The sequence below is a fragment of the Carcharhinus amblyrhynchos genome, chromosome 17 (assembly GCF_965287045.1).
Source record: "Carcharhinus amblyrhynchos chromosome 17, sCarAmb.v2.hapA, whole genome shotgun sequence".
Classification (NCBI taxonomy): domain Eukaryota; kingdom Metazoa; phylum Chordata; class Chondrichthyes; order Carcharhiniformes; family Carcharhinidae; genus Carcharhinus; species Carcharhinus amblyrhynchos.
Window position 1 is genome coordinate 33,437,193 of NC_137340.1, and position 13,022 is coordinate 33,450,214.

Genomic DNA, 13,022 nt, shown 5'->3' on the forward strand with positions numbered 1-13,022 from the left:
GGTAAGAGAAGAACATGCAAACTCTACACGGATAGTCACCCAAGGCCAGAATTGAAGCCAGATCCCTGGCACTGGGAGGCAGCAGTGCTAACCACTGTGCCACCCTACGATGGCACTATAAAAAGAATCAGAATTTAATTAAGAATGGTGGCAAGATATTACTGATTTTCAGAGATACTGAACTGCCATATTGATTACCACAATTCAAACACACAGGTATACCTGAAAGTGAAGCATCAACCTGTGAAGCTACAACACAGGACTACATTCATGCCAAACAGCAGAAGCAGCATGCAATAGATAGAGTTAAGCAATCCCACAATAAATGGATCACTTCAGAATCATGAATGGTGGCGGACAATTAAACAATTAACTGAAGGAGAAAGCTCCTCAAATATTCCCCTCAGTGATAGGAGCACCCAGCACATCAGTGCAAAAGACAAGATTGAGGAGGAGGGAGGAATGTCTGATGTGTTTCCTTCATCAGGAGGTGGCGTGCCATTGGCTCACGGTAGGATCTTCTGGTCCTGCCGCTGTCAATGGGGTTTACCGTTGACACCGCCCCTCAGTATTGGGGAACCTGCGGTAGGGTGTGCTGTTGGCAGGACCAGAAGATTCTGCCAGTGTGAAAAACTGGAAAATTCCAGCCAAGGTTGAAATATTTGCGACAATTTTTGGCCAGAAGTGTGGAGTGGATGATCTATCTTGTCCTACTCCAGAGGTCCCCAGCATCACCGCTTTCAGTCTTCAGCCAATTCAATTCACTCCATGTGATATCAAGAAATGGCTGAAGTCACTGAATACTGCAAATGGGATATTCCAGCAATAATACTGAAGATGTGCTCCAGGACTAGTTGTGACCCTAGTCAAGCTGTATAGCTACAACATTGGCATCTACCCGGCGATTTGGAATATTGTCAAGATATGTCCTGTACATAAGAAACAGAACAAATCCAACCCAGCCTGTTACTGCTCCATCAGGCTACTTTCAATGACTAGTAAAGTGATGGAAGGGGTCATCAACAGTGCTATCAAACAGCACTTACTCGGCAATAGCATGATCAGTGATGCCCAGTTTGGGTTCTGCCAGGTCCACTCTGACCTCATTACAGCTTTAAACATGGAGATGGACTCAAAAGGTGAGGTAAGTCACAGCCTCAAGATAAAGGGGGGGTGGTTTAGAACGGAGTTGAGGAGGAACTTCTTCACTCAAAGGGTGGTGAATCTCTGGAATTCTCTGCCCGTTGAAGTGGTGGAGGCTGCCTCGCTAAATATTTTTAAGACGCGGGTTGATGGGTTTTTGATAAGAGAGGGGATTAAAGGTTATGGGGAGAGGGCGGGAAAGTGGAACTGAGCCACGACAGATCAGCCATGATCTTATTGAATGGCGGGGCAGGCTCGAAGGGCTAGATGGCCTACTCCTGCTCCTATTTCTTATGTTCTTATGTTCTTATGTAAGATTTACTGCTCTTAACACCAAGCCAGTACTTGTCAGAGTGTGATATCAAGGAGTCCTAGAAAAACTGCAGTAGATGGGAAACAGCAGAGGAGTGGGGTGAGGTAAAGCATTCCACTGGTTGGAGTTATACTTGGCACGAAGTAAGATGGTGGTTGTTGGAGGTCAGTTATCTTAGTTCCAGGACATTGCTGCAGGAGTTCCTCAAGTTGTGTCCTAGCTCCAAACATCTTCACGTGTTTCATCAGTGACCTTCCCTCCATCATAAGGTCAGAAGTGGACATGCTGACTGATCATTGGCATCATTTGTGACTCCTCAGATACCGAAGCAGGCTGTGTCTATATGGAGCAAGACCTGGACAACATTCAGGCTTGGGCTGATAAATGCTGAGGAACATTTACGTCACACAAATGCTAGGCAATGGCCATCTTCAACAAGAGAGAATCTCTCCTTGACGTTCAATGGTATTACCATTTCCGAATCCCCCACTATTAACATCCTGGCAGTTACCATTCACCTGAAACTGAACTGGACCACTGAGGGTGGGATTTTCTGACTGAACTCGCCTGAAACCGGAAAATCCTGCCAGAAGTCAACAGACCTTTCCATGGTCCACTCATTGCTCACTACAATTCCTGTGGCTGGCGGAATGGGAAAATTCAACTGTAGAGACTACAAGAGCAGGTCAGGACTTGGAATCCTGTAGTGAGTAACTCATCTCCTGACTCCCCACAGCCTATCTACACCCTACAAGACACAAGTCAGGAGTGTGATGGAATACTCTCCACTTGCTTTGATGAATGCAGCTCCAACAACATTCAAGCAGCTTGACACCATCCAGGATGCTTACTCGCTTGATTGGCACCCCTATCCATCACCTTCAGCATTAACACTTTCCACCACCAAAGCACAGTGGTGGCACTGTGTACCATCTACAAGATGCACTGCAGCGACTCAACAAGGCTCCTTCGGCAGCACTTCCAAACCTGTGACCTTTAACACCTAGAAAGACAAGGACAGCAGATGCATGACAACACCACTAACTGCAAGTTTTCCTCCAAGCCACACACTATCCTGACTTGGAAACAAATTGTCATTCCTTCACTGTCACTGGGTCAAAACCCTGGAACTCCCTTCCTTACCGCACTGTGGATTTTTCTATACTACCGTGGACTATAACGGTTCGAGAAGCAACTTGCTACCAGCACCTCAAGGTCAATTAGGGATAGGCAATAAATGCTGGCCTAGCCAGTGACACCCACATTCTGTGAAAGAATAAATAAAAACCATTGAAACCGTACAATTCTGAAATAAAAACAAATTCTGCCCTCTATTATTTCATTCAGGAACAGCTTAAGCATTGTGCAGATCCAGTCATAGAATACTAGTTATGTGTTGTATTTCTTTGTTCTTATGTAAACACACTCCTTAAATTAGCAATAATAAAGTTAGAAAACACTGGAAAAACACTGGAAAAAAAGGTCTGACAGAATCTGTGAAGGGAGAAAGAGGGTTAATGTTTCAAGTCCACTATGGCTGTTCTGCAAACTTCAGTCAGTTTTTAGTTTTAGTCTGAATGGTACATTCTGATAATGTGCTGCTTTCTGGTCTGGTGCATTAGGATGCAAAGTGGGCTTCAATGTTTAACACTGTTAAAAGTCATAATGTGGAGATGCCGGCGTTGAATTGGGTTGGGCACAGCAACCTTGTGTTGTGAGACTTCTTAGTGTTAAAAGTATAACTGGTGGCTCTGTGTCACACCATTTCATTAATGCTATGTGTAGGTTTCAGATCTTAGGTGATTTAGGTTTACTTAGAGCTGCAAGTGTTGATGAAAGCTGAAATTGTATCAGTGTATTATGAAATAAGGTTTACATGTTGTGTTGTATTGGATCTGATGCATTTCTCCTTGTTGGTTTTCCAGCTTCAATTTCTTCTACACGAGAAGCTCAGATCTGGTGGATTCTACACTCTGAAGCAGCTTTTCCAGGCACATGACCCTACAGGCAGAGGTCTTGTGACAAGGTGAAGCACAAAGCCTTTTCCTTTACTGAATTCTTTTAAAATTTAGGCAAGTATTAGTGTGGTACAACGTTAACAGCCTGAGTCAGGCATTGATTCACGTAACTGAAATTGCTTTTTTGGAAGGTTTCAGTGGTGGTGTGGAGCCTCAGCGGCTGAGGGCTAGTAACACCCGATACTGAAATCTGCTCATCGAACACACAGCTACTGTTTTGTATGGTAAAGAGATTTGTCCAATTTCTGGTGACACACAGCACAAACCTCGATACATTATATGGCTTTATTTAGCTAGTTCTAATTTAATTCATTTCAATCCCCAGTAGCACAGTGCAGACCTTCACACCTACAGGCAGAGTTGTGTCCTGCAGGAGAATTTGTCTACAGGTTACAGTCAATGTAGCTTGGTTCAGTGACAGCATCCCTTGTGAAGAAATAGGTCTCTTTTGCATCCCCCGGTAGGACCTGTAAATGAAAAGCACAGATTCTCTGTTAATATCTGCCTTATTAATAGGTGTAGATCATCATTTAAGGACTGCAATGAACCTAATCAGTTAAACTGAGGTCCTGCTTACTCTGAGTAGTAAATTCATTTCCAGGGTCAAGTTAGCAGAAGCAGGAAGCTTTCATTAGAAAGCTTCATTATGTCACTGGAATGGGACAAGTGAGTGGTTATATTGCTTGTAGTTTCCAAATGTGCATGTAGGCAGTATGCTAAATGTAACAGATGACATATTTTCCTTTAATGTACATGAAAGGTAATGTGTCGATAAGAAATTCTCAGCTATTACTGGACAATGATTAGGAGTGGAGCTTCTTAGCCAGAATGTTGTGTCCATTTCTGCTGTCCCTATCAACCTAAGGTTAATTAACTTGGCAACAATCAACAGTGGTTTGTAAGCACTGAAAAAATTATAAGGTATTAAATAGATATATTTTATTAAATACACACATTGACAAAATTTGGATTCTATACATACTAAACAGAGGCCTTTGGGTGAATCATAGGTGCAAACACAGGCAATGTGCTCCCCTTCAATTTTATTGGCATAACATTGGTTCCCTCCTCTCTGTTGCTGTCAGTCCAGGAATTTTCCCACATATATCCCTATCCAATTCTTCGTATGTGTCAACATTCCTGATTAGTATGACTTCAAAGCCCACCACACCAATGCCCTTACACACATTAGATTGTTTCTAAATGGTTAGAGTAAAAAAGGTTTGTTTAAGTTTTAGTTATTCAGAGAGCTCATTCCTGCCCCTTAAGGTTTTTCAATTATTAGAAGACAGAAGACAGTTGCTGGATACGCATGTCATTAGAGTAACACATTAACAGCATTTAACATTATTAATTTGCTAAAAGTCCAGCAAAGAGATATGCCATGAGTTCTTTGCAAATTACTGGAATGTTTGTTATTAACCTTATTAAAACCAATTGAAGCCCTATCTGGTTATTAGGTCCACCATTGTGCCTAATACATGATTATAAATGATTCCTACTGCAATCATTTAAAGCTGATAGTTAATGTTCTGTAATGCCCTATTGATGTAATTAATTTGATTTATTATTGTCATATATGTTGGTATACAGTGAAAAGTATTGTTTCTTGCACACTACACAGACAAAGCATACCATACATAGAGAAAGAAAGGAGAGTGTGAGAGTGTTATCGTCATAGCTAGGGTTGCTCTGACATGACATTGAACCCTCTTAGAGCCCATGAAAAGACCAGTGACTTTCACTCTAGCAGGTAATGAAGTGCTCCTGGGGATTTTCAGGTCTACTTTTATCAGCCTTGCTAATATTATTGTGCCATCCACCCTCTTGTTAATATCGTAAAGAAAGAAAGAATTTTCAGGGCCAAAGCTGTTTTATTACTAAGAAGAGGATCAGTCATTCAAATGATAATTAACTTGATTTCTTTCAAAAAATGAATATGCCATTAACTTGATATGTGGTAAGTGCCATATGCTTGACAGGAAGGAGCTGACTTAGGAGTTGCTGCTCGGCAAAGCTCTCCTCCACAGGAGTTTTCCTTATGTAATTTGTATGTCACTTGATAGAGAGTGATTACTATGATTGGACACAACCATTATTAATATTTAATGTGACCAGCAGGATATTATAAAGCAAACCAGGTGGATCCTCATCTTTATTTATTAATTCCGTAGTCCCCTTGAAAACAGTGTCCACTGAATGTTCTACTTTCCCTGATCTTCTGGTTCTATCCATCAAAACTTTTACATTTAATACATCTACACACACATATACTTCACTCAACTTTTCAAGGACCAAAGAACAAGGGCCAGAACAAACTGGATTCTAATACCCTCATCTTTTGCTCCTCCTTTTACATGATTTTCTTATCTTTCCTGCTTGTCTCTTTTGCTTGTCTATCCGGACAATGTGTATGAAGAGGTCTCTGATATAACACTGACATTTATTAGAACAAAATCCTGGTAATTTGCACCACAGAGTTTAATATAAATGATGAACATAAAAGATCAGCAGGCAGACCACTGCAGCAACCTTTGGCATGTCCTATATTCACTTGAATAGGATAAATGAAATACATGGTAATGGTTAGTTAGTGCAGAGATGTGTAACCCAATACATTTCAGCTATATGATTGAGACTGAAAACTTAGGAACAACAATTGGTTAAATGTAAAGTGGAACAAATTTTTTTTCACTTTTTTATACTTCAGGGAAGTATTATTAACAATTCTAACAAGATTTCTGAGAAGGTACATTGCTGCAAGGCATTTCTACCATCTTTTACTCAGGTATGTTTTAAAATGTACTTTGAATGCTTAAGTGATATGTTATATATTATTAATGGATATTAAAGGATATTCTTGCACTGGAGAGGGTGCAGAGAAGATTCACTAGGTTGATTTTGAAGTTGAGACGGTTGGCTTATGAGGAGAGACTGAGTAGACTGGGACTATACTCATTGGAATTCAGAAGAATGAGGGGAGATCTTATCGAAACGAATAAAATTATGGAGGGAATTGATATGATAGAAGCAGGGAGGTTGTTTCCACTGGCCGGTGAAACCAGAACGAGGGAGCATAGCCTCAAAATAAGGGTGAGCAAGCTTTGAACTGAATTGAGGAGGAACTTCTTCACACAAAGTGTTGTGAATCTGCGGAATTCCTGCCCAGTGAAGCAGTTGAGGCTACCTCATTAAATGTTTTTAACACAAAGATAGCTTTTTGAACTGTAAAGGAGTTAAGGGTTATGGTGAACGAGCAGGTAAGTGGAGCTGAGTCCACAAAAAGATCAGCCATGATCTTATTGAATGGTGGAGCAGGCTAGAGGGGCCAAATGGCCTACTCCTTCCCCTAGCTATTATATTCTTATATATAAGTCATTATTTCATAGAGGGTGCTTAATGATGGGCTGTTGGATATAGGTTTTATTTAATTGAGTTTAGTTTTTATTTGCACGGCTTGGGAAGCAGTTGTAGTTTGATCTTGAAGTTAACAATCAGTTCAATGGTTTCAGCTGATGCAGTGTAATTGGTTGTTAGGCCAGCAGTTTCAACATATGAACCGCTCTTCATGTTTCACTAATGCACCAAGTGGCCACATCTTCCCCGGCCCATCCTCAAGCAGTTTTGCGTTTTCCAGGTCTTCCGTGGAAATTGAAACCTGAGACTTCACCACTCGATCAGTTATCAGGTTGCGGCTGGTGATGTTTGCAGTCAGCCAGGAAATGGGGCGCTGGGATCTGGGACTGCCAGTTTGTAGAGTGTCGAGTGTGTTCCAGCGAGAGCTACACGATTTCAGATGAGTGTGCGAGTCACCTTGGAGGTCCTGTGTCAATAGGAGTGCTTCATTGGCTGCCAATCGGTGGTCCTTGAGGTGGATATTTTTCCTTGCAGCCTAATGCATTCAATTCCCAGCTTGGGTTACTGCCTGTGTGGAGTTTGTGCATTCTCCCCGTGTCTGCATGGGTTTCCTCTCGGTGCTTCAGTATCCTCCCACAGTCAAAGATGTGCAGGTTAGGCAGATTGGCCATGCAAAATTGCCCCTTAGTATCAGGGGAACTAGCTAGGATAAATGCATGGGATTATGGGAATAGGGCCTGGGTGAGATTGTAGTTAGTGCAGACTCAATGGGCTGAATGGCCTCCTTTTGCACTGTAGGACTCTATGATCACTTGTGAGGTGACAAGATTACTCAAATAAATCCTATATTCAGCCACTTACATTCAACATTGTTTATATCATGTTTGATACAAAATATGATGCTGAACTAATATGTTTTAACTTATATTATGGTTAATTTTAGTCTAGGCTGTTGGGTCTGCAGAAGGTACCTCTATCTTAAAAGTTTTGTTAGTAAGATTCAATTTAGAAAGTATGGACATCAGGTATTTTTAATAATTTTCCACAGAGCAAACTTGATTTTTCCCATGGACAGTGTGTTAACCTCCATGTAGACATCTCCCATTGGGAAGTAGAATCTCGTGTGTGAGTTTTCTCCCACCATGGTGATTTTAAAATGTATCTGTGATACTTACAATGAGACAGTAAAGATAAAAATTTAGATTACTACCATAACAAATGTTGAATTTTGGAACAATAATAGGTAGACACCGTGATGATTTGTGCTTTTGTTTTTTGTTCACCTACCCGGAGTCCAATTAACACATTACCTGACTAACTGGCACTGTGTTGCCAACTCACTTTCAATGGCAGGCTTAAGATACGGAACATAAAGCCATAATTGGAATTCAAATAGCAGCGTTCATATCCTTTACATGGAATGGCATGGTGGCATAGTGCCAGGGGTCCGGGTTCAATTCCGGCCTTGGATGACTGTCTGTCTGAATGGAATTTGCATGTTCTCCCTGCATCTGCATGAGTATCCTCTGTGTGCTCTGGTTTCTCCCACGCTCCAAAGATGTGTGGGTTAGGTTGGTTGGCCATGCTAAATTGCCCTTTAGTCTCAGGCAGATTAGCAGGGTAAATACATGGGGTTACGAGGATAGGGCCTGGGTGTGCAGGTTAGGTGAATTGGCCATGCTAAATTGCCCCTTTTTGTCAGGGGGATTAGAAGGAGATACAGTCTAGATATGCAGGTTAGTTGGATTGGCCATGCTAAATTGCCCCTTAGTATAAGGGGGATTAGCAGGGTAAATACATGGGGTTACGGGATAAAGCCTGGGTGTGCAGTTTAGGTAGATTGGCCAGGCTAAATTGCCCCTCAGTTTTAGGGAGATTAACAGGGTAAATAGGTGGAGTTACGGGGATAGGGCCTGGGTGATATTGTTGTCGATGTAGGCTTGATGGGCCAAATGGCCCCATAGGGATTCTATGATTTTATAACCCACTAACAAATTGTTCAGCATTTTTAATTGACCAGTACTGTTCAATATTTTTGAATTGTCTCATTACAGACTCAAACTTAATGCAGACCCCATTGTTACATTTGAAAAATTTTATTCCAACTTCAAAGATCAAGAACCAAAGGGTTATCCAGCTTGGATGGATCCTGTGAAAAGGCCCCAAGAAAGCAAAGGGATGAGTGCAACACAGGTTCATATACAACTGAAAGCAATGGTTAGGGAGAGGTAATGTCTATATCTTCACAAAAGATAGACAGTAACACTTGTAAATTATTCACTTTAAACTTGAAGAAAATATTTTGTCTGTCCCCTTAAATAAAAAAAGCCTACCTCATTAATGATAAATTATTCTTCTGGTGTGTCTACTTTAAAATGGCAGTGGGATGTTTAATCAGTTTGTTTGTATAATTCTTATACTCATGGTGAGGCTGCCCGTAACTAATTTTTTGGCTGTCCAAAGGATTCTAATACAGAAATGGACACATCATATTGTAAAGTAACATGGCACAATGTTATAGGATGTTGAACTTACCATATACGAAATCCTTTAGGAAACATTCAATGATATTTGCAAAATTGTATTTTCTCCAATATTAATGCTTTTTGTTTCCTCCTTTTGTTTTGGTTTCATTTCTTTGTTTATGGGATGTTAAGTATTGCTGACAAGGATAGGTATTGTCCATCCCTAATTGCTCTTGAGAAGGCGATGGTGGGCAACCTTCTTGGATTGCTGTAGTCCATCTGATTTAGGTACTGATATTATGCTGATAGATCAAGTGTTCCAGAATTTAAACCCAATGACAGTGAGGGTACAGTAATCTATTTACAAGTCAAGCTGCTGTGTGACTAAGAGGTGCTTGTGTTCTCACGCATCTGATGCCCTTCTTCATCTTTGTGGTAGGGATTGTGGGGTCTGCAAAGGTGCTTGGCGTCCACTGCTGCCACTGTATACCAATGTGAAGAGAGTGAATGTTTAAGATAGTGGTTGGGATATCAATCAAGTCAGTTGCTTTGTCCTGGATTGTGCCAAGCATTTTGAGTGTTGTTGGCGCTGTACTCATTTAGACAAGTGGAGAGTATTCCATCACACTCCTGACACGTGCCTTGTAGATAGTGGACAGGCTTTGGGGAGTCACAAGGTGAGTTACATGTTGCAGAATTCCCAAGCTCTGACTTGCTCTTGTAGCCACTGTGTTTATATGGTTGATTCAGTTAAGTTTTTGGCCAGTTGTAATCCTCAGGATGTTGTTGGGCAATTCCGTGATGGTAATGCCATTGAACATCAAGGGAAGATGGCTAGATTTTCTCTTCTTGGAGATAGTCGTTGCCTACACTTGTATGGCATTCATATTACTTGTCACTTATCAGTCAAAGTCTGAATGATTTCCAGGGGCTGCTACATATGGGCATGAACCTCCTTCAGTGTCTGAAGAGTTGTGAATGGCAAAGAACAACCTCACTTCTGACCTGACAAAGGAAGCTAGGTCACTGATGAGGCAATTGAAGATGTTTGGGCCTAGGACATTATTCTGAGGAACTTCTGCAGTACTTTCATGGTACTGAGATGGTGTGGAGAGTTTTCCCTCCTGATTCCCATTGATTTAAATTCTTTAAGGCTCTTTGATGGACTCTCAAATGCTGCCTTGGTGTCCTGAACTCAACTTATTGATTGTTTCTGCAAAGACTGCTAGACTCAAAGGATCACTTAAATTCAATGTCTGAGGTTGTTATGATTTTATTGGAAGCTGTGGAATAATTGAACACAAAGAGAAATAGAACAGCGCATGCCCTGAACATGTGATGATATTCTACTCTGTGTCAATTGAATAGTGCTTTCTTAAACAAGTGGCAGGTCACTTATATCATGTAAAAATGCTGCAAATACAATCATTTATATCCATTGAAAGCTCTGTAGAAGTTCAAAGCCTTGCATTTCTGAAGCTGAGAAGATACCGGTGAGTTTTAAGGCCATTCTCAGTGCCAGCAATTAGCTGATTGTTAGGATATTTGTGATGGGGGCCACACAATTATTCTTACAATGCATTAGGGTTCTGGGCTTTAGTGTGGCTCAGAATGGAAACTCAGCAGTAATGCAACTCACCATCTCGGTTTGCTGTTTATATTCAGTGGAGTTTAGAAGAGGGAGAGGAGATCTCATAGAAACTTATAAAATTCTAACAGGGTTAGACAGGGTAGATTCAGAAAGACTGGTGCAGGAGTCCAGAACTAGGGGTCGTAGTTTGAGGATGAGGAACTGAGGTGAGGAGAAATTTCTTCACTCAGTGGGTGGTGAATCTATGGAATTCACTACCACAGAAAATAGTTGAGGCCAAAACGTTGTCTTATTTCAAGAAGGAATTAGATGTAGCTCTTGGGGCTAAAGGGGTCAAGGGATATAGGAGGAAGAGGGGATCAGGATATTGAATTCGATGATCATTATGATCATAATGAATGGCGGAACAGGCTTGAAGGGCCATGTGGTCTACTTCCTGCTTCTAGTTTCTGTTTCAGCACTCTGTGCCTTTTTGCTCTATTCTAATGGGAATCTTTATTTTAATTTACAAATATGTAAATTTGCGTAACGCTAATTTTGCCTTAATTCCAGGCCACAGGAACTGAGAGACCTTTTTATGAAGATGGATAACGGCAGAATGCTTCCAACCACATTTCAAAATGTTTTGCTTCAGCTTGGAATGGAAATGGAACAAGAAGAATTCAGAAAACTGTTGCAAAGGTTCGGAATATCATTACTGACTGCAACACGAAACGATTTGTACAAATGGTTTGATTGCAAGTCACAGGACTTGGCTAGTTCTTCCCTCCAATGTAATTAAATCCCAGGAATTACTGTTGGCAATATTGGCAAGTTTATGATGTTTCTTATTGGAGGAGTCAACACATTTAAAATAAACAGACTAATATCTCCATTAGGATAGTTGACAAAGGAATGTCATAATAATGTGACATATATAATAAAAATATATAATAAAATGTCTTTTAAATTGCAAACCAGTAGAGCAAAATCAAACAGGTTTAGGATTATGCTGCATGATTGAACTGTGTCCATTAGTTCTGACGCAAGCATTATGAAAAATTCATGCCATTTATGTGTTTGCAACAGGCAGCAGAATGAAGCTTGCTGTTGAATTGCTGTATGCCTGAACAAAATCGTGAGAGGTTCACGCAAGTTCATGCTAATCTGCTCTGGTTAAAGGCAGCTTAAAGGGGAGGTATATTTTGACTGCAGTGGGTGCTGAACGTCATTCCAAGAGTTAGTTTGGCGTGGTAACTACAAACAAAAGATGAGCAGGTTAGGTGGATTGACCATGCTAAGTTGTCCCTTGGTGTCACGGAGACTAGTTAGGATAGATATATGGGGTTATGGGGATCAGACCTGGGTGGGATTGTGGTCAGTGCAGACTTGATGGGCCGAATGGACTCCTTCTGCACTGTAGGATTCTATGATTTTATAAATAGCATAACATGGTTGACAGAAGATCTCAATCTTGTCTGATACAGCTCCACAGATCATGTTGCAGGAGAAGGAGAGGGACCCTCTGTCCATAAGGGACGAGGGGGCCTTTCAAAGAGATACAGAGGAGGCAGATGGGAACAGCTCGCCATTGCGGTCAATGCCAGTAGTATAGCCCTAAGGACCTGAATGCAGTGTTGCGGAAAGTTCATTGATCTCACACGCTTAATGCTGCTGCAAGATCCAAACTCACATCTCATACCTTGCACATGCTGCAAGCTATTCAATCATGGCATGCACATCATCCAAAGTCATTACACTGCACTCATTGACACTGGATGTACAGGTAAACAGGTCACTGAAAGTGGCAGAGCAGGTGGAGAAGGTAATCAAGAAGGCATATGGCACACTTGCCTTCATCGGCCAGGGTATTGAGTTTAAAAATTGGCACGTTATGTTGCAGCTTTATGGAACCTTAGTGAGGCCGCACTTGGAATATAGTGTTCAATTCTGGTTGCCACATGACCAGAAGGATGAGAAGGCTTTGGAGAGGATACAGAAAAGATTTACCTGGATGTTACCTGGTACGGAGGGCATTAGCTATGAGGAGAGGTTGGAGAAACTTGGCTTGTTCTTACTGGAGTGATGGAAGTTGAGGGGAGACCTGATAGAAGTCCACAAGATTATGAGAGGCATGGACAGAGCGGATAGTCAGA

The 13,022-nt window shown here is 41.3% G+C and overlaps 1 protein-coding gene across 1 annotated transcript in view; it reads left to right on the forward strand.

Annotated features, from left to right (window-relative positions):
* The first annotated feature begins 1,120 nt into the window (after nt 1–1,120).
* Nucleotides 1,121–13,022, forward strand: part of LOC145354574 (EF-hand calcium-binding domain-containing protein 6-like) — a 37,095-nt gene continuing 25,193 nt past the window's right edge. Inside the window, exons 1-3 of the mRNA XM_080206038.1 lie at nt 1,121–1,144; nt 3,382–3,482; nt 11,440–11,660. Of these exons, the coding sequence (XP_080062164.1) occupies nt 1,121–1,144; nt 3,382–3,482; nt 11,440–11,660 (346 nt within the window). The remainder of the gene's footprint in view (nt 1,145–3,381; nt 3,483–11,439; nt 11,661–13,022) is intronic.